We start from the raw sequence: 25,234 nt of genomic DNA, 5'->3' as shown, positions 1-25,234 counted from the left end.
AGATTTATTTTTGGGATGTTAAAGTCTCCCATATGGCACTATTCTTTGACTGTATTTCTTTTGTCTAATACACTAGTGATCGCTGCTGCATTGGTCCAGGGAGGCTGTAGCAAACACCTTGCCCATCCCACAGAGCCAAGGCAACAGTGTACCACACAGATTTCTGTGCTATCTGTATTATCCCTTCTTATTTCTGTAGCTGTGTTTCTTTACATTGGTCCCGAGTTGAGCCTCTAGCTACTGCCACAATACGAATCATCCGTGTTCGTGTCATCACGTGCTGAATAAACAGGATCTGTCTAATGAGACGCTGCAGGGCTGGCACGGTGAGTAAGGCACAGAGAAGGGCGGTGGTGCTGGGGACATCGGCATCAACCGCAGAGGGATCGCAGGTGCTGTACTGCTCTGGTGCGCGTCGAGTCCCCTCCCTGCGTGACGGAGAAGCGCTCATCCTCCCTGGCAGGCACACCAACCCCTCAGAGACGCCACTATTTCTCAAAGATGGGCCAGCCGTGGATTTGATGGGATTTGGGGGCAGGGAATGCTATGGTGGAGAGGCTTCAGCCTCCACCAACTCCATCCCCACCAGCATCGGCTGGTCTGGACACTCATGCACCTCCCCGCAGGGCACAAACCTCTTGGCGATGCTGTGGGACCAACCAGCCGGTGCCCACCTGCCCTGGGACGAGGCTCCAGGCCACCCCCTGCCAGAAATCAAGTGTCCAACCATCCAGCCGCCCCGTTGGGCGAAGGCAGCAGTCTTTAGCTCCCTCTAATGTTTATGGCCCAAATGAAGCATCCAAAAGCCAAAGAGGACTGAGCAGGGACTGGGCAGGCATCCAGATACCACGTTTGTGAGTAGAAAGTGTGACACTGAAATGCATGGAAGCAGCTTGGCCAGCAAGGGAGCGTGAATGTGCGATGTGCTAAGCAAACGGCGTGAAAGACAAAAGGATGCAGTGTTTTTAAAAAAGAATACATCTGTATTTAATGCTTGGTTATTATTAATACAAGAAAGATTTTACAGGAAAAGGAACAGTTCCTCTAAAGACTCCTGCTCATCCCTGCAAGCACAGACCAGATACCAGAAGGGATGATTAGGACAGCCAGCTTTGAACCCCAGCATAGCTGTGGCTACAGGAGGTTCCCAAGCTCAGCCACGTGAAGTGTAACACAGCTTTAAAAAATGCAGCAGAAACCTGCCAGCACGTAAGGCAGCATAAAAAGGTATTTGATAACATGATACAAAACCAGGTCGGAAGCTCTCGATCAAAATTAGTGGTGTAACAACACCGCTGTGATTTGCCACAGCAGTGTCTGGCCATAGTGGTTAATCGGTGAGATCCCTGAGCTATACAAGGGTCTGGAAGCTTTGAATCAATATAAATAGCACTTCTTTGTGTATTACAGAAACTGTAATGCAAAGGCACAGAAAACAGAAGGGGCAGACAAGACATCTCCTTGCTGAACATGTCAAATCAAGGACCACGCGTTTGCTCCTGAATGCATGTGCGTGCACCTCCAAGAGCTGAACACAGATTAGGGGACGGATAACAGAGAAAGGGGGAATGTAATTACCCCGTGAAGAATAAATCACTTTAATGGTTCAGTTACTGAGATCACAGCAAGGCAGTGGCACAGCCTCTTAATTAATCTTCCGCTTTTCAGACTGCTCCTGCCCCCTTGCGCCATTTTCCACCTCACGCTGGCTGGCAAGGAGATGGCCATCGGTGGGGACCCGGTGGCCAGCACGCCTTTCTGCCAAGCAGATCTCGCAGGATCTTCGTGGCAGCGGGGCGTGACCAGGTGAGGGATCAGGCTGGTGTGGATCAGCCTGTCCCCAAGGAGAGCTGCGGCTCCCTGGTAGGTGCAGGGTAATACCCACGATGCTTCTGGTAACGTGGTGCTCCAGGCCTGGTGTCAGCAGCCGCGGCCCATAACTCCGAGCTAATTATTCTGAGGAATTGCTGGGCACAAAGCAGGGTGTCTCGGGGATGGCAGAAGCTTGGGTCTCCGCTTTAGAGGAAAGGCTGGTTTGTGAGAGTGGGAAGGGAGCGACCCTTGCTCCCTTCACAACCCCCCTGCCTCCCCCACCAGGGCTGCCCCCCCTTCACCCCCCCCCGACTGCCACTCTCCATGGCCCAAACTTCCTTCGCTCCTCACCCCCCAGCACTGACCCCCTTCAGCCCCATAACTCCCAACCTCCCCTCCACGAATTGCCCCCCCCCCCCATTCCTTATCCCTCCACAAATTGCTCTCTGGGCCCCCCCCCATCCTCCCCAGAATGACACCCCCTCACGGGATGGCCCCCTTAACCCCTAAAACTGCCCCTTCACGGATTGCTCCCCTCACCCCCCGCACGCCTCCTCAGGGGATTGCCCCCTTATCTCCCCAAAATTGCCCCTCAGGGATTGCCCCCCTTCGGGATCACCCCCTCACTCCCCCTCTGGGATCGCCCCCTCATCCCTCAAACTGCCCCTCAGGGATCGCCCCCCTTCGGGATCGCCCCCTCATCCCTCAAACTGCTCCTCAGGACGGTCCCCTCGCCCCCCAGAACTGCCCCTCAGGCATGGCCCCCTCATCTCCCCCCCCCCCCCCCCCCTCCAGGGATCGCCCGCCCCCTCATCCCCCTCAGGGATCGCTCCGCACCCCGGGCCTGCCCGGCTCGGCCCGGCCCCGCCCGCCTGCTCCGGCCCCGCCGCCCCACGCCCTCTCCCCGCCCCGCCGCCGCCGCCACCTCCGCCGCTTCCCCCCCCCCCAGCCCGGCCGGCGGCGGCGCCGCGCCGTGCCCCATGCGCCGTTGCTGCCCGGCTCTCTGCATCAGCACCAGCACCATCGGCAGCAGCCGCCGCCGCGGCGGCGCCTCCCGCCCTGCCGCCGCCATCGCCGCCCCCCTCCCGCCCGCCGCCGTGTCCCGCCCGCCGCTCCTGGTGCTGGTGCTGCTGCAGCGCCGCCCCGCGCCGCCCGCTCCTGCGCCTCCGCCGCACAAGATGGCGGCCGGTGGGAGCGGCGGGGGCCCCGGGGGCCTCTCCTCCTCCTGCCCGCAGCCGCCACCGCCACCGCCGGGCAACGGTGCCGCCGCCGCCGCCTGCACCAACGGCGCCCCCCCGTCGCCTCCCGGCCTCACCTACAACCAGTGCGGCGCTGCCAACCCGGCGGCGAGCGGCGGCGGCGGCGGCGCGGGGGGCCCGGCGGCGGCGGCGGCGGCTGCTGCGGCGGCAGCGGCGGCGGCTGCGGGGGCGGCGGGGGCCGGCGGGGGGGCGGGCGGCCCCGGCGGGGCGCTGCAGCGGGAGCCGGTCTATAACTGGCAGGCGACGAAGCCGACGGTGCAGGAGCGTTTCGCCTTCCTCTTCAACAACGAGGTGCTCAGCGACGTGCACTTCCTGGTGGGGAAGGGCCGCGGCTCGCAGCGCATCCCGGCGCACAGGTGGGCCGCGCGGGGAGGGAAAGGGGGGGAGCGGCGTGGGGGGTGCCCCACGCGTGAGGACCCGGGCGACCGAGGTGGGCTGCGGGGGATACGCGGGCCGTGGGGGTGCTCCGGGCCCTGCGGCGGCCTGGGCAGGCCGTGGAGGAGGTGGGGGGTTTGCCCGTAGGCCTTGCTGGGGTCCCTGCGAGGTGGTCGGGGGTCCCGGGCCTAAGAGCAGGCCGTGGGTGAGGGTCTGCCGTGGGGTGTCTGCCCCCCCCCCCCCGCACCCTCTGCGGGGGGTGGGTGGGTGCAGGGTTTGGGCTTCTGTGCTTCCCTCATGAAAGGAGAAAGGGTGGGTGGGGGTGTCGGGTAACTTCACCCCGCGTTTTATCCGCCATCGGGAGCAGCCAAGCCCGGGGGGATGCATCGGCCTCAGCGAGGCCCAGCTCTGCTTCGGCCTCCCGACACCCCGGCGGGACGGAGGGAGCCGGGCAGCACCGGGGTCCGGAGCGTGGGTCCCCCCCAGTTCGGTCTTTGACGTGTCAGGAGGCGACTCTGCCCCTCGGCGTGGTCAGTCGCTGTCGCCCCAAATCTCTCCCAGCCCTCGGATCGATGTTGTGTTTCTTCTTGCGGTTACCAGCCTGGGTGACGGGGTCCAGCTTTCGGCTAGGAGTGTTTTCCGTGGAGGGTAGGTGCGATTGGGGCAAGCGCAGTGGGGAAAAACCCCAAATCCCTGGATCTCATTTGGAAGCAATCCTTGTTTTTGTGGGTTGTGGGGGAGAGGAGGAATAGTCTCCAAGAGTGCTTGATCTCTGCCGACAGATTCAGGGATCGGTGAGAGCGTTGGGGATGGAAAAGAAAGAGCGATGATTTGAGAAACCAGATTTCTGCCGCAACATTTTGTTTTAAAAATAACCTTTATTCGAATCTTTTCTGAAGCCCTGTATTTTGGGGGTAATCCACTGCTATAAAACAAACCCCATGATTCTGGAAGAGTTGTATCAAGAATGACATCTGGGCATGAGGTAACCGGTCAAGGTTAACGTTTAAGGCCGAGCTGCCATTTAAGAGTTTGCAGCTCTGAGCTGCTCGCTGGCAGAGAAGCTGGGAATTGCCTCCACCTGGATAATGCAAAAAACCAATGTGGCTGATTGACATTTGGCTGCTGCTTGGGGCAGCTCTGGTGATTTGATGCATGCCACTTGCACCCTACCGCTCTGGGAAGTGCCTCCTGGGCTGCTCGGCTGTACCAACAGCAAACATAAGAGCCTTTTGCTCGAAGGTGGGACCTGCTTTAATTGGGGGTGGGAGAAGGCTTATTGGTGTACTTAGAAGTGGTGCTTGGCAAAGGGAGCCTCATTCCAAACTATTTCAAACTATTGCTTTTCTCGTAAGTGCTCGCACTCCTGGAAGTTTCCCCTTCAGGTTTCCCTTTTTCTCTTGCTTCCCGAACAAAACACGCTTGTTCTAGGCTGGTTTGAGCATTTAGGGTGGCAGTTCTGCTCTTTTATAATTTGAAGCTTAATTAGTATTTGAGTAAGCTTGCTTCTGTTCTGAGAACTAGGCTTGCTAGGTGGGTAGGGGCAATGTTCAGCCCAGAAATAAATGGAAAATAAATGAAGCTTTGAAAAAAAAAAAAATAGCCACAAAGTGAAATGCTGCTTAATTGCTCTGAAATCCATCTGGTGCTCCGGGTGGTAAAGATAGAATAGAGTGTGTCATGCCGTGACATCCCACTTATGGATTACATAGATTTTAGTAAAACTTGCCTATATGATATTACAGTTGGGATATCCTGATGATTCATGAAGTACCGTGGTTATTTCAGAAGCAGAGAGCTTAAAATAAAACCACCCAGACCCCTTCTGTGCTCAGTTCTCCCACAGCAGCCTGACAGCAGAAGATACTTTGCGCTGGAATTGAGTCGCAAAGCAACCAAGAATTTAATTTGAGAGGCAGTGTATTGCTTCAGCAACCAAGGGCAGATGTTCGTACTTTGATGATAGGTGTCTAAAATAGTGCACCACTAACAGGTAAGTATTTCTACAGTCTGGTTTTATTGTGTTAATTTTCAGACCAGGCCAGGTATAAAGTGTGGCTGTGGTAGGAACATATCCTAAATAGGGTTCTTGGACAGCAGCTAGTAGTGCCTGGAGGAGTGGTCTGCAATATCTTACTTGTCATCTTTGATAATGCTGCACGGTGCATTAGAAATCGCCAGCTTTGGCAGCTAACCGATTAGCACAAATAATCTGAGAGTCACAGTCCTGCAGGAGCTGGAGGTGATAGTGCAGCTGCTCCCTGGTTGGGCTCCTCCAGGAAGGAGCGGAGCAGAGCAGAGGTGGTGTATTTGTAGGCTGAGGGAGTTAAATGGCATATATGCCGAGCGATTGCAAGCGATGTTGTCCATGCGTGGTGGTGCAGGGAGGAGGTTTCTGAGTGTGATGTAGCTGCAAGTTCAGGTGCGTTTCTAAGAGAGTCTGGCAAGTTCAGCAGTTCGTATAAAGCCGTAGAAGCAGACAATAGATATCTCGCATGGCAACTAAGAGCAAACATTGATTTTGTTTGTGAAAGCTATGTTTGTAGACAAAGGGCATAAGTGGCTGTGCTGGGTTTGACTGAAGGTTCATCTCTCCAAGCATCTGTCCTGCGAAGCATCTGCAGCACTGAGATCAGACGTTTGCCACCTTCAGGAGGCTTCAGACCCTGCAGAAGTTGCTTGCCTGCCCTGGAGCAAGCTTGATCTCTGCGCCTTGAGGTCGTTCCCTCTTGCTGCTGAATCAGCCATGAAGATGGAATGGCCTTACTTTTTTTTGATGTCGAGGCTGGACCAAGCAGGCTGCCTTGAAGCTTCACGATGCTAATGTGGCCAAGGTCAACGCGTTGATTAGGCCCAGAAGTAAGAGGGAACAGTTTGTTTTGTCTTTTTCCAGATCTGCTTCATCGAGCACAACATCAGTGAGATTAGAAACATCTAAACCTCATCAGCCAGGATCTGCATGGGTGTGATAATTAAGCTTGTTAATTGGCCAGAAAACATGGCCCAGAAGGGAACAGGGCAAGTGTGTGGTGATGCACCCCTGTGTATATATACTCCAGCCTGGGGGATCTGCAGCTTGGGGACAGTCTGAGTAGGTTTTTGGCTGCTGTTTCCAAGTGTCTCTTTTCTGACCTCGTCCTGTCTTTTCTTGGATGCATATTAACTTGCAGTACCTGCAGTGTTGTGTGCCAAGATGTCCCACTGCTCAGCTCCTGGGGTTGTGTGTGAAGAGCTTCTCCTGGGGGTTTTTGAACCTGCCTCCTGCTCATTTCATCTGGTGTCTCTAGTCCTTGCGCTGGAAGGATGCACCCAGCAAACGATCATTGTTCATTAGCTTCTTGTCACCTATGGTTTCACCAAGCTCCAGCACATCATGTGTTGCTCTGTTCCTGTGCCAGCTCTTCTGGAATAGATATTTTAAGGTTGCTCTGCAGTGGAGCAGATGGAGGAGGGAGGTGGTATGCAGCAGTGGGGTAGTCGTGGTTCTCGAGTGGTTTATTTTATTATTGGTGTTACTGCAGTGTCTAGAAAGGGAGCAGGACTGTTGGGTATACAAATTAAACTAGGTGACAGGTGAAGATGCTGAGGTGAACAGGGAAGCAGTGAAAATTGGTGGGTAGGAAGCCATAAGCAGCGGAATGAAAGACACTTTCTTGCAGGCCTTCAAAAGCCTTCAGAGTCAACTTTGGATCCTTGTGAAGACAAATCAAATTATTAACCTCATGGAAGTTCCTGTGACTCTTACTGCTGCTAGTCAGTTTACTTTGATTCTTAACACTGTGCAGAGGGAATGACGAGAAATCAAGTGTTGCTTTTTTAGTTCTTTTGCTCTGCTTTTGGTCATTTCTCTGCATCCTTTCAGTAGTTCACTTTGTTTTGGCCACTGCGCCATTGTTTAAAAATAACCCTCTGTTTGAATTATTCCTCTGACAAAGGTGGGTTACTACGCTGGGCTTATGGTACCTGCATTTTCCTTTTTAGAGTTGCATGTTTGTATCAGGCAGCGCTCCTTGGGGTTAGGAGAGAGGCTTGCTGTGCACCGGTTGCTACAGTGCTTTGGAAAATAGGAGGGGAAAAGAAAGTATGCCCTATTACTCTGCTAGTTTGGATTAATAGTTGTGTTTCTCCCATCTGAAACACCCTATCTCTTCCTTCTGCAGGCCTGTGCGGTTGGGGAAAACTATTGGATTGTGTAGGAGAAACGGTGCACATCCCTGCTTTTCCTGGAGTGTCTTTAGAATAGCTTTAAATGTTCGTTTTAGCAAGAGTAAGAAGACACCGTGAAGAGAGAGGGATTTTCTTATGTTAATTGTGTTCCCTTAATGTTTTAAGGGAACTTAAAATTTGGAGTCCTGTGTATATCTCTGGCACCTACTGGGATCCCTTTAGTGTTCAGCAGTTTCAGAAAATTAGACTGCCTTGTCCCTGAGTGAAATGGAAGCAGAAATTTGAGAGATTTTTTTTTAAATGAATGCCCTTTTCAAATAGCTTCTGAAAGCTGTCCACTCATTGAGGATGTATACTGTGCTGGCTGTGAGAATGAAAATTTCCGGAGTGCAAGTAATATATGTTAATTTCTAGTAGCAAATAATGCCTGCGATTGTCTTGCCACCATCACTGCTTTTGTAGGAACAAGGATTTTTGCTTCATTTGGCAATTCCAGTATTGTGAACATGGGTTTTTATTTGTTCTTGACATTTTTCTTCAGAATTGTTTGATAGAAATATGCATGTGTGTACTTTTTTTGTAACCACTGTGGTTTGTCCCTAGCTCTCTTAACTGATCAGGAACAATACAACCCGGCTTGTCAGCCAAACAGGCCGTCACAGCAAACAAGCCTGGCATGTCCATGTCGCTTCACTCTATTGTATACGTGGAAGGCCTCCTCTGGATGGGAGGGGAGTGAAAAGCGAGAAAATGAAAAATTTTGTTTAAAAGGAAAAGAAAAAGGCTTCTGTGTAATTTCCTACTGCAGAAAAATCTGACTGAAATTCCCCTTTAGTGGTGGGCTTTCCTTGGGGTCCAAGTACTGGAGGTTTCTGTCTTGTGCCTTCTGTCCTGTACGGTTTTCCGCCTGCAGTTCTTGATGCTTCTGTGTCGAAGCGTGCGTCAAACTCTGCTGCAGCAAGAGCCCCTGAACTTTCCAGCTTCTGCAGCCTGGTCTCCTCTGCTTCCCCACGCTGCTGAGCTGTGACCTTCGTGGCCTGTGCTGTATTTAACTTCAGGGAGCTGCTTGATTGCAGACACCAGGAGCAAGATTGCTTTCCTTGGAAAAACTCGTCTCTGCATTTTCAGACAATGGAAGTTCTCAAAATGGCTTTTGTAAGGCATAAGGCAGGTATGGCAGCTTACATATACACAGGCCTCTCAGCAGCCCAGGTCTATGCCTCCTCCTAAAATAGGAGTTGGTGTTTATCAGTGGGGGAAATCATCTTGTTTACATGGGAGCGCTGGAATATTATTTTTGGTCTCAAACCTGGTTTGTGGGAATTCTTGCTTATTTCTTTAGGGCTGATAACATGCCTCTCACTGTTAATTATCATGTAAACTCACAGCAGTGCGAAAAGGGTTTGTGTGCACCTAACGGTGACAGTGTGCTTTGAGTGAGGTTTTTTCTGCCTTCTAGACTAAGCCCGAAGCAGGTTTTGCATGGAAGGAGACAGCAGTGTGCCCAGGGAAGGCAGCTCCCTGGTGCTGGGTGCTGCAGGAGGTGCTGGTGTCCGCAGCTGCTGGTGCAATTTGCATGTTTTGAGAGCTTGCTCTGCTGTCACCAAGGATGTCTTCCTGGCGTATGGTGAGAAGGGAGGAGGATGCGTAGTGTGTAGCGACAAGTTTTCCCTAAGTGTTTTCAGTGCGTGACTGTGGGGAATTGCACCAAGGCTTCTGTTCACTGGAAGAACTTCAATTCCTTAACTTCATTTTTTCTTAGCTTCTCAACCTAGTGAATGGTCACTAGGCTCTTATGAGGACTTTGCAAAGTGGCTGCACGTATTCTGTTCCATGATGCCCAAAATCTTGCCTTTGGGGAACCATCACTGTGTTGTATACTGAGACAGGGCTCAAAATGAAGTTGCTTGCAGCTTTGTTGTTTTTGCAGTAAACTGATGGAAAGCCTGACACTCCCTTCTGTTGCAAAACATTTTTGCTTTAACGCTAGGAACGATTTGCTTTCCCTGGGGGTTGCCTTGGGGAATAGCAACTAGCCTGGGATTTTTTTGGAAAGTGAATATGATTTAACGTAAGTTATTTTTGCTTGTTTGTTTTTTAATGTTAGGTTTGTGCTGGCTGTGGGCAGCGCAGTCTTCGATGCGATGTTTAATGGTGGAATGGCCACAACTTCTACAGAGATTGAGCTGCCTGATGTGGAGCCTGCTGCCTTCCTAGCTCTGCTGAAGTAAGCTTCTTCTAATGTACAGTATAACTGGAATGAACAGATTTATTGTAGAGAAGGGTATTTTTAATGAAAGCAGTGAACTATTCTGTAGAGTGGAGATCGTTAAGTTTCTAAATAAAATGCCTCTGTTGATCTGTTCAAGGGTGTTTAAATGCTGGTGTTAAATCCCTCTTTTCCTGGGTAAAAGTCTAGTGTAGCTACTGCACAAAAATATCTGACTTGCCCCAGGTTTGGTTTAGCAATAGTTAAATGAATATGCCCTCCTACTGCTGATCTGCAGTATGGGCAAAACTAAACTGGATAGTTTATAATTTTGTAAATATGTAGTTATATATGGTTACACCATGCAAATGCAGCAATAAGGAGGTGTTCTGGTTAGCAATTGGAATAAGTGCGTGTGCTGGCCCTTGTAGTTAAGTTGATACTCACCTGTTCAGACATTGTCTCATAAATTCTCATTCAGGAATTGGTTTGATTTCATCCAAATGCTATTTGAGAGAAGTGGGGAAAAGTACTCCTCCTGAAGCTCTGTAAGTTACAAGTATTTGGAGCTCATTTAGGTTATGGGCAAATGAGCAAGTTATAACAGGTAAGCAAGGATATGAAATCAATGTCAGCCATTCTGTACGGTATCTCCCCTTGTGCGTGTTTTATTCTTTCGGAGAGCTGGTTTTGAATTTACGTTTACAGCCTGCATTGTAAGTCTACATATGCTGGGGGAAGGAGGAGGAAGGGGCTGTAACATCCTATTCACTGATTTCTTTAAGCTCGGCTGGTGCTGTATAACATCTAGCAGCAGTCCTGAATGTATGCCGAAAAGTCATTGTCCCATTTCTATAGGATTTCTGTAACCTACTTCCAGGGGTTTCCAGTCCTGTGCTCTTGACATGTTCCCTGCTTGCTTCCTATTGGGAACAATGACTATATATAGCTTTGGCATACTTTTTGCTTTACCTTCAAAAAGTGCTTCGGTCATGACTGTGCTGTCTTAGAAGACTTTAAAACTGATCTTCACTAGAATGAAAGGCCAGAAATAATAGGGAGCCCCTAGCCCCCTCCCCTGTGGCTCATTTTGAAGCAGACACCAGCACATGGGGAATCCCTCTAAATGGCATATGACTCTGTATCAGCCAGGTAGATGTCTCTGGAGTGCAGAGTTAGTATCTATCTTTAAAACTTAGCGAGGCTAAAATATCAAGTGAATTAGAGGCAAAGGCATGTTTTTTCCCTGCCAGTGCTGAGATTTCAGCACTTGTGTAAACAATATGGTCTTGGAAGAGAACCATCATCTGAAAAGACTAAAGTGACGAGTTTAGGTGGATTTCAACAGAAATGTTTATATTTTGTACAGGAGAAATTGTGTGTGGGTTATCACAGTGCCTCCGAAGCCTGCATTTACGCTGCAGTAGCTGTGCACGTGGTCCAGTCATATTTTAGATGCTTAAGTCTAGAATCGAGCTGTCACCTTTAAAATGCTTAGAGCTTAAATGTGCCAAAGGAAATTTGGGTGCTGTGTTCCAGTAGGAAGCTTTCCAAGTACGTGGTGTGAACCTTCCTAGAGTAAAACCAGTCCCTCCAAACACTGATCTGAAATGGCAGCTGATCCTTACATATGTCTCTGGACTTGGTCCAAGCCATGACCTAATGCTGTAGGATCAGGTGCTTATCAAGGGACAAAGCGCCCATCCTGAATGTTCAGCATAAGGTCCCTTCTGGACACTAGATAGTGACTGTGTTTGTGGTCTAGTGGCCTTTAATAGGTCTGCTGTAATTGTACAAGAGATAATTTTTTTATTATTATTATTACTTTCATGGTAACCCAAAGAACATTTTCAATTGTCTGGGGTTATAATCTAAATCTTCTTTTAAATTGATACTATACTTTTTCACAGTTTGAGCCTCTCTTGTTATCCCTTTTAGCGCACACTGTTTGGACTACTGTAAAAATAAATACTAACACAGTCATTGCAGTAAATAGAACTAGTTGTTTTTAGAGCAACTGTGTTCTTTTAATCTTGTAATAAAAAGGATTACTTAATGAAAATAGGACTGGCAAAGGGATGTGTGCAAAATACATTCATGAGCCTGTGGCTCGATGCTGTTATTAACAGATGCTCTAGAACAGCACAAAAGCCTGCTTTCAACAGCAATGAGAGCGCTTCCCTTCCTCTGAATCCCCCTGTTTATGCTTCCCTGAATTGCATCCTGGCCCTCTCTAGCTAGAGGACCGGGAGCTCCACTGCTGCTCTACAGCAAGTCCCTCCAGACATGGATGCTGCCTGGCATCCCCCTAGAAGAGCCCTGCTGCTGCATGAAGCCTCCAGGAACAGCGGCAACGTGAGATGTTGCTGTGCCCCCATGTGAGAAATGCAGAAGAAATTGCTGGAGTTTCCAAAATATCCCGCGGAACAGGAATGCCAAGCACAGTTAACACACTTAATATTATGCCTCTGTGCTTCAGGCCTTTCAGGTCCTGATTGGCAAATGCTCGACTAGTTAAAGGAAAAACAGTAAACAAAAACTCTGCATGGGATTAGGACTAACATCAAGTGTGTAACTGGTTTTACTGAACTCAGCCTGTCAGTTCCTGTCTCTAATCAGCATGCTTGGGTATGAGGAGGCTCGGTCAGGCTTCCTATGAAGACCTTTGTTTTTCCATGCGGTATGAATGTACTTCCTTGTTTTGGCCTAACAGTGAAGGCTGATGCTTTGGTAGCAGTGTGGCAGTCCTTGTTTTTCACTGCAATTAACTCTTGCTTTATGCTGAAGTTGTATTGCATGCTGTACTTTAACATCTGTATAATGAAATGAAACAGTTCAGTATATAAAGTGAAGAGATGAGGGGAAAGTGGGGTATGGATAAAACATCTTATCTGCAGTGGATGTATATGTTTGAGTGCTTCTGATCACATTTGAATTAGTATGTAAAATGGAGCTTCTCTTCTGAAGTAGGCAGGCAGGATTGAATTTTTGTCCTTGTTTAGTCCAACTCAACAGCCAAAAATATTAATTTTAAGGGGTACGCTTGTCCAGAGACTGTTTTAGCCTAATGTAAGTGGGAGGCTAAACAGCTCACTGGTTGTGGGATGTGAGGCAGTTTGAGGTGCTTCGGCAGATATCCCAGCTATTTCATTCATTAAAAGTTACACTGTAAAGAATGTGTGTTTTGGTTTTTTTTTTTCCACTGACCAGAGTCAGTGGAAAGGATGTGAAAACCCTTCCATCTCTCAAGTATAGGAAATGGGGTCAGGATGATAGGCAGAAGCACAAACATGTTTTTTATGAATTGCAAGGGTTTTTACCCTGTTATCTTATTGGCTTCACCAGAGCAATGTTTGTTTGCATGTTTTCAGATTTCTTTATTCAGACGAAGTTCAGATTGGACCAGAGACTGTTATGACAACACTTTACACAGCTAAAAAATATGCAGTTCCAGCCCTTGAAGCTCATTGTGTGGAGTTTCTTAAAAAAAACCTCCGAGCAGACAATGCATTCATGCTGTTAACACAGGTGAGTTTGCAATCATTTGCATTAAGTCCCTTGAGCAAGCTCCATCACAATAGGAAAACGGAAGTTTTCTGAATGTTGCAGAGTTGATCATCCAAAATGGAGCAGTTCTGTGTCATTTTGAATTCTTCCTTACAGGAGTCTAGTGCTGATGAGCAGGTTCTTACAAAGAACAATAAAATACAGCAAACGTTGCTGCCATTTCAGATCTGCTTTCTGTTTCCGTGTGGCAGGCAATTGCTTCCAGAGTGTGAGCTGGGGAAGAAATTAACAGGGTGGAAAAATTTCATCTGCCAAGAAGAAAAGTGAAATGAGAGGATTTTCACGTGTTCAGATTCAGGACTGGTGTAATAAGCTTTCTCTGTGCAAAGCTTGCTGCATTTAGCTGGCCAGACATTCTTTGAAGGGCTTTTTTGCAATAGTTTCTCTGAAATGGGGGTGAAAGAAAATGCAGCTTTTCCATGAGTGCTTAGGTTTATTTTCTTAGGAGAGGAACAAAGTGATCTCTTCCTCAGCCTGTTTGAGCTCACCCTCCCACTGTACTGAAGGCACACAGACCTAGAGTTTCAGTGCAGCTGTGTTTCTTGACTCTTTGTGAGGCCGGTTGCACATCCTTGTGGCCCTCTGATCTGATCTACGAGGGCTGGACTCCTCCATCTTCCATTTGACTCTTCTAAGCAGCAAACTAGAAGGCAGTGTTTACAACTTCTGCTTATTTTGGAGAAGATCAGACTCTGCATGCGGGTTGATTAAATTGGCATCACTATCCTTTCAATTTCCTAGCCCCATCTTTCCTTTCTGGTCCCTGCCACCCTCTCTGCTGACAGCTAATGACATATCAGTGACTTCCACAGTGCTGTCACCTGTGTGTTCCAGTGTGTATAGCATTGCCAGGCACACCCTGTTCTGGGTGGTGTAGGAACAAGACACAAATACGCATTGTGTGTGCAAGTTTCTTTCCCTTAGGGAATGGGCATACTTTTGACTAGCTCTGGAGGATTATTTCCGATCAGCCAGCTCAGGAAAGCTGCCATGATTTCTGATGTTAAACAAACCTTGCAGAGGAGTTTTCATAGCTGCCCTGACTTGGGAACCAATGCACTAAGGTGGTCTCGTTCTGGGGACTTGTCCTGTCTTGCCCAGCGTATTTGTCTGCTGGCTTTTTTCTTCCTTGTCAGGAGTACAAGCATCTTTCAGGCTCTGTAGTTACCACATTGGTGGCAGCATCTACACCAACAGTTTTTGCAGAAATTGAAGCAGTGTTGGCCTGAAGCAGTTGCTGCTGAGCTCTTTGCTTGTGTGCTGTGATGAAGCTGGGATTTTGAGTTTGAGAACCTGATCGAAATATTTAAAGTAGTTCTATGTTACATTGCTGTTGTAGACACCCTTCACTGCTAGGATTCAGCTATTGCTGCAAAACACCCTGTCCCTCTTTATACATCCTCTTTTTAACTTGGCCCTATTCCCCATGCCATAAACAGGCGAGGCAGCCTCTGAGACATGGGGGGAACCACACTGCACTTCCCTGGGGAAGATTCAGGACTTAAGGATTCTTGCTTGGATGACAGTAGCCAAATCTGTGCTCCCGTCTGATGCGTGGTAGGACAATTGTAACTCTTTGGCTGCAGCTCACCCATTCTTTGAGTTCAGCAGCCTTCAGTCTGAAAGATCAGAAGGTGTTATCCAAGAGCTCAGGAGAGATCTTTCCCATAGGCTGCAGTTTTGAAGAGGCATCTTATGCTAGCCATCACCTCATGAGGATTAGAGGTGTCAGCTTTTTGGTGGTATTCTTTATGCAGGGATTTTTGCTGCATGCTAAGTCTCTGCAACCCAACTTCACAGCTTTGGCAAGGTAGCAGTTAGGTTCATGGTGACTTCCTTACAAGCCACAAAGGTCCTTCTTTGGCAAAGAGGAAGGTGTCCTAATTTTTCAGATATCAAAACCAAGATACTGCCTGGCACTCTGTCAGCTGCACTGGGGCAGCTGAAATGCCAGATGGAGACAGGCTTTCCTGGTTCCTTTTGTCTGTGGCTTAACCATTATGATTAATTATCAGTGGTGATTCGTATCTAGTTTATATTCGCTGTTGCAGTATATTACGTCTCTAAAATGTTTGAGGCTGGTGTTCTTTGAGAAACATATCTGTATCTCAATGACTGGCTTTACGAGGCACCTCACTTAATGCATCTGTTCTCAAAATACTCTTGGTTCTGGTCCTTCAGTGTGAAAATCGGCCTCTGTTTTCTGCTCTTACTGCAACAAATTGACAATTTCTACAGTCAATTACAGACCTGAGAGGCATCTTCTACAAAACATGTCCCAACAGGCTTAAGGTTGTAGACTTAAGATTGTGGAGCCCCAAACCTCCTTTCCGTGTATCATTGCTGAATCCTGCTGGTCCAGCAACTATGTCACTGACAGCGTTTCAAGCAACTGCTAATCTCTGGCAGAAATGTCAGTGGCAAATAGCTCTCCTAATTGATTGTGCCTCATAGTGAACCCTGATCCTCTTTCTTGCCAGACGTACATGCAAATGTCACTTTGATCAACAAGGAAATAATAGCTTGCCTAAAGCCGCTGTGGGGGAGAGCTCTGCGAGCGTAACGTAAGTCCTTCACGTGTCAAAAGAGAGCCACTACGGTAGTAAAGTCTGAGTCAGTCACAGTTCTTGGTTGCCAAGAGTATAAGGCACTGGCAATCCTCCAGCCCCAGGAGTGATGACTGCTGAAGCTTCCCTAGTACCTGAGAAAATGGAGAGTTGTTTCAGCTCTCTGCACTTGAGGTCTTAGCATCAAAGGTTGGCCTTGCTGAGCTCTACAGCCCATGAGCAAGGGTGAAGCAGAACATGCTCGATAGTGCTAGCCTCCATGAGTGACTGAATTCCCAGCCCAAACACAATTTTTAAACCTTAACCTGTGGCAGTGAGTTCAAGTCCCAGTGTAGTCTTGTGCTAATGTTAGGTGTAATGTTAAGGCAGTTCCTTCCTAAATAGCAAAACCAAAGCATTGGAAATGAGAGGTTGTCTTAGTGGCTTTTGTGTGTTCACACCTCATTTCTGCTTATGCTGGGCACAGGGTTGGTAACATGTCTTGGTGGTCCAGGAGGACCTGAAGTGGTGGTGAAATTGTTATGAGACTGCACTTAAGTTGGGCAGAGAGATTCTGAACAGCTCTCCAAGCTATGTGCAGGCTTTGTTTGGAATAGTAACCTATTTTGGGGGGAATTCTTTAAGGTAACTAGATTAGAGTAGCTGTTTCTGTGCAAAACACGCAAACGCACTAAGCAGGCTGTGTACCCACAGGGTTTTGCACGTCTCCTGGGGACGCAAGCAGTGTGCCTGCTAAGGCGTTTTTGCTAATACATGAGATCAGTGTGACTATGTTCTTACAGAATAAGCTGTCTCTGCATATTCCTAGAGTGAGCAGGCCTGGGGTCATTGGGCAAAGCTTTCTTCTAAATATAAAAATGATGTAGTTAAAATTACCCATGCTCAGCTGACATGGTCAGTATGGCACTAGAAAGCACTATAGCCGCGTTAACTGATGTGATGTTAAAACAAAGACGTGCCTGAAGACATGCACAGCCAGAACAGAACTGATGCCAAATGCAGATTTTTCTAGTGTTTGCCTCGTCATGCTTAACTGCTTGTGAAAGACTGCTGCAGCCCAGTGAATTCATGATGCAGTCAGGCATAGTATTGCTAATGAAGATGGACTCTGGGAGAGAAGGGGGGGGTTCTTACTTAGTGTAAACTTTAAAATACCTTTTGTGTTAATGATTCCTTCTTCATTACTAGGCAAGACTTTTTGATGAACCTCAGCTGGCCAGCCTTTGCCTAGAGAACATAGACAAGAACACATCAGATGCCATCAACGCGGAGGGGTTTACAGACATTGATCTTGGTAAGCTTTTTTCCCTCCTCCCTCTACATGCTTTCATAACAAGCTAGCCTCTGAAGTTATTACAGATTAATACTTGGCAATTCTTTTTTGTGGCTTTGCTGTTCTGGAGCACTGTGTTGAACGGACAGTCTCTGGCATTAAGTGGCTAGAGACAAGGCATTTGCAAAAGAGCATGCTTGCTTGCAGAAATGTCCTGGAATCTGCTTACTTTGGTGCAACGTGAGTTTTCTGGGCATGATATAAAGCTCGTTTCCACTGTTGATATTGGCAGGTTTTGGGTGGGTGTAACTTGCCTTCTTTTGTGGAGTTGGCATTGTCTCCTGAGTCTTTGTCAGGTTTTGGAGTTAAAAAGGTGTTGCGTTTTTGGAAGCAAGACCTGGCTATTTTAATTATCGTATGCAGTTTCAAAACTTGCTGGGCGCAGTTAACAAACATTAAAATTCAGACTTTAACCTTCTTCTAATGAGATGGACTATGGAGGTAAGGCACGGGTAACCTTCTGGCTTTCACGTAAAGTAAGTTGCAATTCATTCTGCTGCACTTCCATTAACATGCCAATTAAATGGGCACTGTTTGCTGCTGCAGTGAGTTCCTTGTTTATGGAATATGCAGATATGTCTTCCTCGGAGGCTGCAGGCAGCACTTTTGGGAGATGCTGTTTTTTCAATTGCTTCTCTTTTACTTACCTTGGCTGTACATAGGGTACTTCTGGCTAGGTAAAAGGGGGTGATTTGGGTTAGTGCCTAAAGTTGTCACTATCTGTCCTGCCTTGCAGACACCCTGGTTGCGGTGCTGGAGAGGGATACCCTGGGGATCCGGGAGGTTCGTTTGTTTAATGCAGTGGTTCGCTGGTCGGAGGCTGAGTGTCAACGGCAGCAACTTCAGGTGATTCCAGAGAACAAGCGGAAAGTACTGGGCAAAGCGCTTTCTCTTATCCGCTTCCCATTGATGACTATTGAGGAGTTTGCAGCAGGTAACTGAACAAAGGCATTTCTGGCAACCCTGGTCTTTGCTTTCTCTGAACTGCAAAGGATCAAGTACATGAAAATGGATTTTTCTCTGTGTATCCTGTAGTAATTTAAATTTGAGATTATCCCCCATTCCCACTGATCTACAAAATCTACTCTGTAAATGCTATTTTCATCCATGATCATTCACTCTTGTTTTAAGGACTGCGGTGCTCCATCATGTAGGAGCAAGTCGCATAACAGTCGACTGTACTCATAGTATGTTTAGATGGTTACTTTCTCATTCAGCTGAGAGCAGCAATCCAAACAGGGGTTCACATGCTTTCCTTTCTAACTATTCCAAGCTTTAAAGTACACAAAGCTAATGGAGTTGCAAATAATGGGTGTTGATTGTAGCCTGCTCCCAAAGAGAAATGAGGATGTTTCTCCCCATCCTGTATTTGCTGCTGCCTGTAATCCAGTGGTGGTGCTGGCTGTGTCTTGCAGATGCCATTCAGAGCAGAGCCCCATAAAAGAAAAAACTTTTAAAACGTTCTTTGAGGTGCAGGGTTGGCATTGTTTAGTCTGTGTGTCAAAGCATTTTTCAAGTTTACATTCAGATCTTGATCTACAAAGATGTCTAAATCATTTAGCAGTTTTGACTAAAGATATGTTTTGTTTTGTTTTCATTGCCTGTGGTCTTTGACTTCATACTCTGGTGATTCTCCAGGGACTGAAAACTGGCAATCAGCTTAAATAGTTTTCATCCTAAAAGACACTGTGGAGCCATTTTCAAAATTGAAACTTGTTTTAGGCTGCAATTATGTGTACAAAGAAGCAAAAGGGGTCACTGACAACACTTCCTTTGCAAATCACTTCTCGAGGCAGAGATGTCGTCAGCTTATTAACAGTTAATGTACATATTTCAAGATGAAGAGGGATATTAGTAAGAAGTAAATCTGTGCTTAAAATTCGGTTCTCACTATCTATTTTGCCTGTCACAGCTGTGATGTAGTCTTAGGGATGTGAATCTCTTCAGAAACAGCTTGGTCAGGGAGGCAGGGGTCTGTTCAACTGAACTGGGTAACCTTCCTTTGTGTTGGCACTGGGTGAAAACACGGCAGGCTCCATTCCTTGGTGTGCACCATGCCAAACAGCAGCTTTGCAGCAGATCACAGGCTTATGATCTGGCTTGATGGGAGAGAGCATCCTCCTTCTGGATAGCGTTACAGCCATCAGAGTAGTTTGTGTATACCAAGCTTTGCATTTTTCTGTAGATACTGCTTCTTGCAACCCTTCCTTCAGATCTTGCATCATTCTGCCTCACTGGGAGGAATGTGTTAATTTGGCATATTTGGGTTGAAGCCTTTGAGCTGGGAATGTCAATGTCCTTTCACATACTGTCACAACTGCCTGTTTGACTTGGATCTTTGGTTAGTTTTCTTGCTTTGAGAGAAGCTCTTCAAGTTTTCTCCATCCACTTTAACCTAAAACATGAACAAAAGAAACCCCAAATCTGAGAGGGTGCCTTGGTCAGCTGTTCCTTAAACAAGGGATGACCTTGGAATTGCTTCAGCTTTGTCCTTTTTCTGAGTTTCTGAGCGACTCTGATTTCTTTGGTGATCACAGCAGAGGTAGGAGAGGGAAACCACTCCCCTCCACCCCTTCTCCCAAAAGCAAAAAAAAAAAAAGAAGGAAAAAAAGGATCTTTACAGGCAGTGGTTTCACCACTTTATTGTATAATCTGGTAGCAAACATGGAGTTTTGCATGAAGATGTTTTAACTGGCAAATGTGTCACTCCCTTCCCTTAGAGCAAGTAATTTGAAACATTTGAAAACTGAATTGCAGCAACACAGGATAAGTTTAGGCATGATCAATGATGGCTAATTTTTGCTGAGCAAAGTATCCGTAAGCTCATTTATCTGTTAACAGTCGACTTCCTTAAATTCTTTCACCTCTACCTATTGCAGCCTTGGCCCACGTAGTATCGTGTTGAATTTAACCAACTACAAGTCGTTTTGGACCAAGAAGTAGCTAGGCATTTGCTTCCCACATTAACGCTACTGTTTCTCCAGTACGTGGTAGTCTTGTTTCTGTTAAAACCCTCTTGCAAACAGACGTGCAGAGCAGCTTTTGACTATTACGCTAAAAGACAAATTTTTACCTGGTTCCACTTTTGAAAGTATTCAAAGTAGTTTCCAAAGCTTGAGTTTAGCATCACTTTGGGAAAAAACGTCTGTAGTTACTGGAGAAAGGGTGAGAACGTGTTTGAACTTTTGCAAAAATCACTAGCATTTTTCCCTGGGTTCTACAATAAAGGTATTAAAAAAAACCCAAACAAACCCAAAGCAGGGATTAAATGCCCGAGGGAAGGAGGGAGTCAAAGCAGGGCGTGAGCTTAACCACCTTTGTCTTCACTGAAAAATACTCCTGTACTTTCTAAGTTGATGGTAACCAGGTGACATTCCCTCCCACTACCCCCTCCTGGGCTTTCATGGTGTCTTAACAGTAATATTATAAAATACTGGTGTAGATGTGTGAAAATCCCTGTCTCTTACCAGTATTACCATTTCCTGAGGGAGCAGGGGAAGGATTGGATTAGCTGCATGTTTTAGGTTTTTAAACCAGTCCTGTTGGCTAAATGCATTTTGGCTCTGCAGAGCTGCACGCTTAATCGCCGTTTCATATACGTGCTCCGTACAGAGGCTCAGCGGCCCATGATTGGCGTGCAAATAAAAGGCAGGCAGCACGTTTCTGTCTGGGATTTAACCTCCTGACGCACCAGCGAGGTCCCATGTGCGATGTGGGTTTGGCCCACTCTTAGCTGCAAGTCAAGTTTGCCTCCCCATGTAAACCCCCAAAAGATCCCTTCTGGTTTCTGAAGGCTGACGGCATCGCTGCTTTTGTGCTCCTCTGCAGGGCCTGCCCAGTCGGGAATCCTCACGGACCGGGAAGTGGTGAGCCTGTTCCTCCACTTCACAGTGAACCCAAAGCCACGGGTGGAGTTCATCGACAGACCACGCTGCTGCCTGCGGGGGAAGGAATGCAGCATCAGCCGTTTCCAGCAGGTGGAGAGCCGCTGGGGGTACAGTGGGACTAGTGACAGGATAAGGTCAGCTTCTCTGCTAATTCTGCTGCTGATAGATTCATGTTTACTGAGCTTTGAGCCTACTCTAGACCTAAACCCGCAAGGTTACATGCTAGACCCTGACTTACACCATATAAACCCTAGTGTGAACCCTGAAGGGAAAGTGTTTTGCTGGGCAAAAGCATCGCCTGATGCATTAACCTGCATGTGCAGCTGCAGGCTGCCACTTTGCTTCTGTATTGGCAAAGGTTTCCAGCAAATGTGGCCTTCCAGCACAGGCCTCTTGGGGGATTATTTCTCTCCTTTTCAAGTGGCTTCTTGCAGCTGTATGGGCATGTAGCAGTTGGAGTCACCAGGCAGCTCATGGCTTCCTCCTGTGCCTGGGTATGTTGACTAACCGGTGCTCCATCAGGTTGGTTCCCTGCTTTATTGTAAGTGTAAATGTGGCTTGTTGAAGCCCCTTAATCTTACCTATTTGAGGGAGGGATTAGGATAAAATGCTTGCTGCGCCTGCTTTTCTGCTAATATCTAGTTTGTTCAGACCTAAGCTTGTAGAGAAACAGCAAAGCCCAGTTGTGACAGATGTGGTGGTGTGGTGCGGCAAATGGTGGTTTGCAAGCCTTGTGTGGCCAAGCGATCAGAGCAAGACAGGAGGTAATCAGAAAGCTGTAGTTATTTCCCAATTCGTCTTTGTCTTGGGTGGAAGGAGGACTAGCATTAATACAGTTCTTTAAAATTTTAAAGCCTTTTTGTTGATCCATTCACCCCCTTACAGGAGACTGTAATTGGAAGAGCTGCTAGCTCCAAACACTTACTGCTCTCAGATCTAATGTTCAGAGAATTTTTGGAGCTTGTATTTGACTTTAAGTTCAGCTGCTGGCAGCGTCAGGGTCAGTCTTCAGCAAGGCTTGTGTGCAGTTTCAACACTGAATGTTTTATGCTGGTTGCAGAGCAGTGGCTTCTAGCCTGCTGCAGATGTTTGTTCTTGAAACACGCAGGACTGAAAGAGTTGGTGGATGGGTGAAGAAATTATGTTGGAAGTTTTGGCAGGCACTGAGACTTTCTGCTACCTGAGAAGGTGGAGCTGTAGTGGGGCAGTGGGGTGAATATGCTTCCCCTTGCTGCCTTAGGCAGCAGGGATTCCTGCGTTCAGGAGCTATTGAATCTTATTTTCTACTCTTGGGTAAATCTTGAGTGCAGCCATATCCAGCAAATACTCAGAAGCACATCGACAATTCTCCTCCAGTACTCAGCAGTGAAATACCTAATGACACTTTAAGTGGTCTTTGCTGTTACCTTGCTGGAAAGACTGCTGCTGCTGTGAGGGTGGGCACTATTCCATGCTCTGCAGGCTACCCTGCCTTTGCCTGGCTGGCATTTTTGGATGCTGACATTGCACCGCAACCTTGAAATGCTTTCTGAGCCTGGGCTCTGAAGTTCAGTGATGGGATTGTGCAGGTTTGTATTTTACATGAGCAAACAAAATTATTGCCATCCCATTAGGACAGTCAAAGGTGTAAGCTTACAAATTATGGTTTCTGTAAAGGATTTCAGTTATTAGTAAGAGTTGCACTTAAAACTGTAGCATGTTTGATTAAATCATAGGTAAAAAATTAAAGTGAGTGAAGATATTTGTGTATTATCGTTGTACTAAAACAATACAGGAGTGGCAAGTTGGTCCGACTTTCCTGATCTGTTCCTGCAGGTTCTCAGTAAACAAAAGGATATTTGTAGTTGGGTTTGGATTATACGGATCCATACATGGGCCAACGGATTACCAAGTAAATATACAGGTAATTCTCTTTCCTACGTTAAAAATATTTGCTGCTGTAGGGACTAACTTACACATTTTAGTGAATATGTAACAAAATCTTAAGTTAGAAGGGACTGTGTTTTCTAGATAGTGTGGTTGGCAGATGTGGTGAGGGCCAGATGGGGCACTGGGGATAAGAGGGATTATTGCTCTTGATTTTATGCAACCTCCCGTTGCATGCGTCACTGCAGTATCGCCTGAAGTCCACTCGCAGCCTTTGAAAATACATCTTGGAGAGTTGTGACACAGTTTGAGAAGAAGCTGTGCATGTTTTCCCACGCCGAGCAGGCCAGGCCAATTCTGCCTGGCAGTAGTTGGGTGCTGCAATAGTACTTTGATCGTCTTTTGCTGCGAGCTGTACAAATGCAGTGGAGCAGCCACGATTCAACAAAGGAAGAGAAAAAAGCAATTGCTGTGTCTGTGCTGGGCCTGTGCAGTGCTGATGTGCAGCCTCATGTCATCAGTGTCCTGTTTGAGATGATGAGTAGGACTGAGGGAGACTTGGTTGTCTGAACTCTGTCATGATCTTGTGCAAAGAGTGGGGTGGCTTATGGAAATCTTGTGTGCCTTGTTCTGGATGTGTGTACATAACCTCAGTCTGGATCACTTGAGAAGAACCAGCCCCAGGAAAGTTACCCCAGCACAGCACAGCTGAAGTGACAAGCACAGTCTGTCAGCACTTCTTCCATAATTGTCAGGGTCTCCTTCTGGTGCCCCTGAGCTCTTGGAGGAGAAAGGCAAGTGAAGATCTAAGCGCAGAACGTTGGCCTGCAGTCCTCTGCCAGGCTTCAGGGTAAGGAGGGATTGTCTTGGGCTGTCTGGGACCCAAGCCCACAGTTGTTTGGTGTGATCACAGCACTGAAGACGGACATAAGTAATGGGATAGTGCAGTTGTAATGGCGGTGGTCAAACTATTGAGTCCCTCAGATTCAGTCCAGTTCAGGCGATAACACCTCTGCTGGTGCAGGGCAGCGTTCAACTAACTGTGGAGGTTAAAAGTTAACACGTGTCTTGCAGATCATCCACACAGACAGTAACACAGTCCTGGGGCAGAATGACACGGGGTTCAGCTGTGACGGATCATCAAACACATTCCGGGTCATGTTCAAGGAGCCTGTTGAAATTTTACCCAACGTCAACTATACAGCATGTGCTACTCTAAAGGTACTGTACTGGGGCAGCATGGGTAGAAGACACAAGATAAAAACAGGTGAAAGCAGGCTTCTTTAGTCCCTTCAGTGCAACATGGTTCTTGCTCTGCATTTTTCAAGGATTGTAGTATAATTTCGAAGGTCTGCTCTGTAGTCCTTCACCTGGTGGTGCAATAAGCACGTTCACCACCAGCATTCAGAGTTGTTTTTTAACTTGTCTTGCAAGTGTACGGTAACTAACAGGCTGCATTAGTGATGAAGTGATGGGATTTTTCTTTTAGTATATACAGATAAACTGTCAGTTCTGCAGGCATGTAATCCAGAGCCTGCCTGCAGTGGCTTAAAAAAGTTGATATTTAACTGTTGAGATCTGGGTAAATGTAGTGTTAAGTTCTGACAAAGACGAGAACTTTGCTCAAAATACCTGAGGTGCAAGAACCAGAAAGAAAAGGGAGGTGCTGAGATCTCCAAAGCTCATAGCTTCAGGCCAGGCTGTGAGGCCAAACCTCCCAGAGTGTGCCTGGGCAGCAGGGTCCTGTGGGGCTGCGATCCCTGTCTTGATCTATTCTTGTCTTCTGTGACCATCACAGGGTCCAGATTCCCACTATGGAACCAAAGGACTGCGCAAAGTGATCCATGAATCACCAACAACAGGAGCCAAAACCTGCTTTACGTTCTGTTACGCGGCTGGGAATAACAACGGCACTTCTGTGGAGGATGGACAAATCCCAGAGATCATCTTCTACACATAGTGCAGCTGCGGAGCTGGCTCTGGACTCTTCCGTTCTCTTCCCCGTGACCTTCCAAACTAAATTTCTGGCTGAGTTTGACCACACCTATTGGAGCCACACTAGCCAAAGGTCTCAGTAAAATCATTTCAAAGCTCATGTTTTGCCTTGTGCTAGTGATTCTGCTGCTATCACGTACCAGACTAACTGGTATACCAGTATCATTGTAGGTTGTCTGTGGCTAGTCATTTTTCAC

General features: G+C 47.4%; 1 protein-coding gene and 1 long non-coding RNA gene across 3 annotated transcripts; one reads left to right on the top strand and one right to left on the bottom strand.

Annotated features, from left to right (window-relative positions):
• Window positions 1-960: 960 nt before the first annotated feature.
• Window positions 961-3,218, bottom strand: LOC138686519 (uncharacterized). Its single transcript, XR_011325886.1, has 2 exons — window positions 3,128-3,218; window positions 961-2,016 (listed from the first exon to the last, which is right to left on the bottom strand). It is a non-coding gene; the product is annotated as an uncharacterized lncRNA (long non-coding RNA).
• On the top strand, window positions 2,754-25,137 carry BTBD2 (BTB domain containing 2). 2 transcript variants are annotated; one of them, XR_011325885.1, is made up of 9 exons: window positions 2,754-3,427; window positions 9,721-9,840; window positions 13,194-13,350; window positions 17,145-17,250; window positions 18,026-18,223; window positions 21,118-21,266; window positions 22,992-23,079; window positions 24,117-24,263; window positions 24,841-25,137. XR_011325885.1 is itself a non-coding variant. In XM_069790122.1 (9 exons), exons 1-9 carry the CDS (start codon window positions 2,793-2,795, stop codon window positions 25,000-25,002), a joined length of 1,806 nt encoding a protein of 601 aa, XP_069646223.1. In that variant the 5' UTR covers window positions 2,754-2,792; the 3' UTR covers window positions 25,003-25,137. The 2 variants fall into 2 exon arrangements, 1 of the variants encoding a protein (XP_069646223.1); XM_069790122.1 differs by having other exon boundaries at window positions 21,118-21,310.
• The last annotated feature ends 97 nt before the right edge of the window (window positions 25,138-25,234 follow it).

Source organism: Haliaeetus albicilla, chromosome 8 (genome assembly GCF_947461875.1).
Source record: "Haliaeetus albicilla chromosome 8, bHalAlb1.1, whole genome shotgun sequence".
NCBI lineage: Eukaryota > Metazoa > Chordata > Aves > Accipitriformes > Accipitridae > Haliaeetus > Haliaeetus albicilla.
This window is presented reverse-complemented; position numbering and strand designations above follow the sequence as displayed.

Bases quoted from the DNA above. Each gene is read 5' to 3' on its own strand.
- BTBD2 (XM_069790122.1), top strand. From the start codon at position 2,793: ATGCGCCGTTGCTGCCCGGCTCTCTGCATCAGCACCAGCACCATCGGC. The intron at 23,080-24,116 runs GTAATTCTCTTT...CGTGTCTTGCAG, and splicing joins ATTACCAAGTAAATATACAG to ATCATCCACACAGACAGTAA. The intron at 24,264-24,840 runs GTACTGTACTGG...TGACCATCACAG, and splicing joins CAGCATGTGCTACTCTAAAG to GGTCCAGATTCCCACTATGG.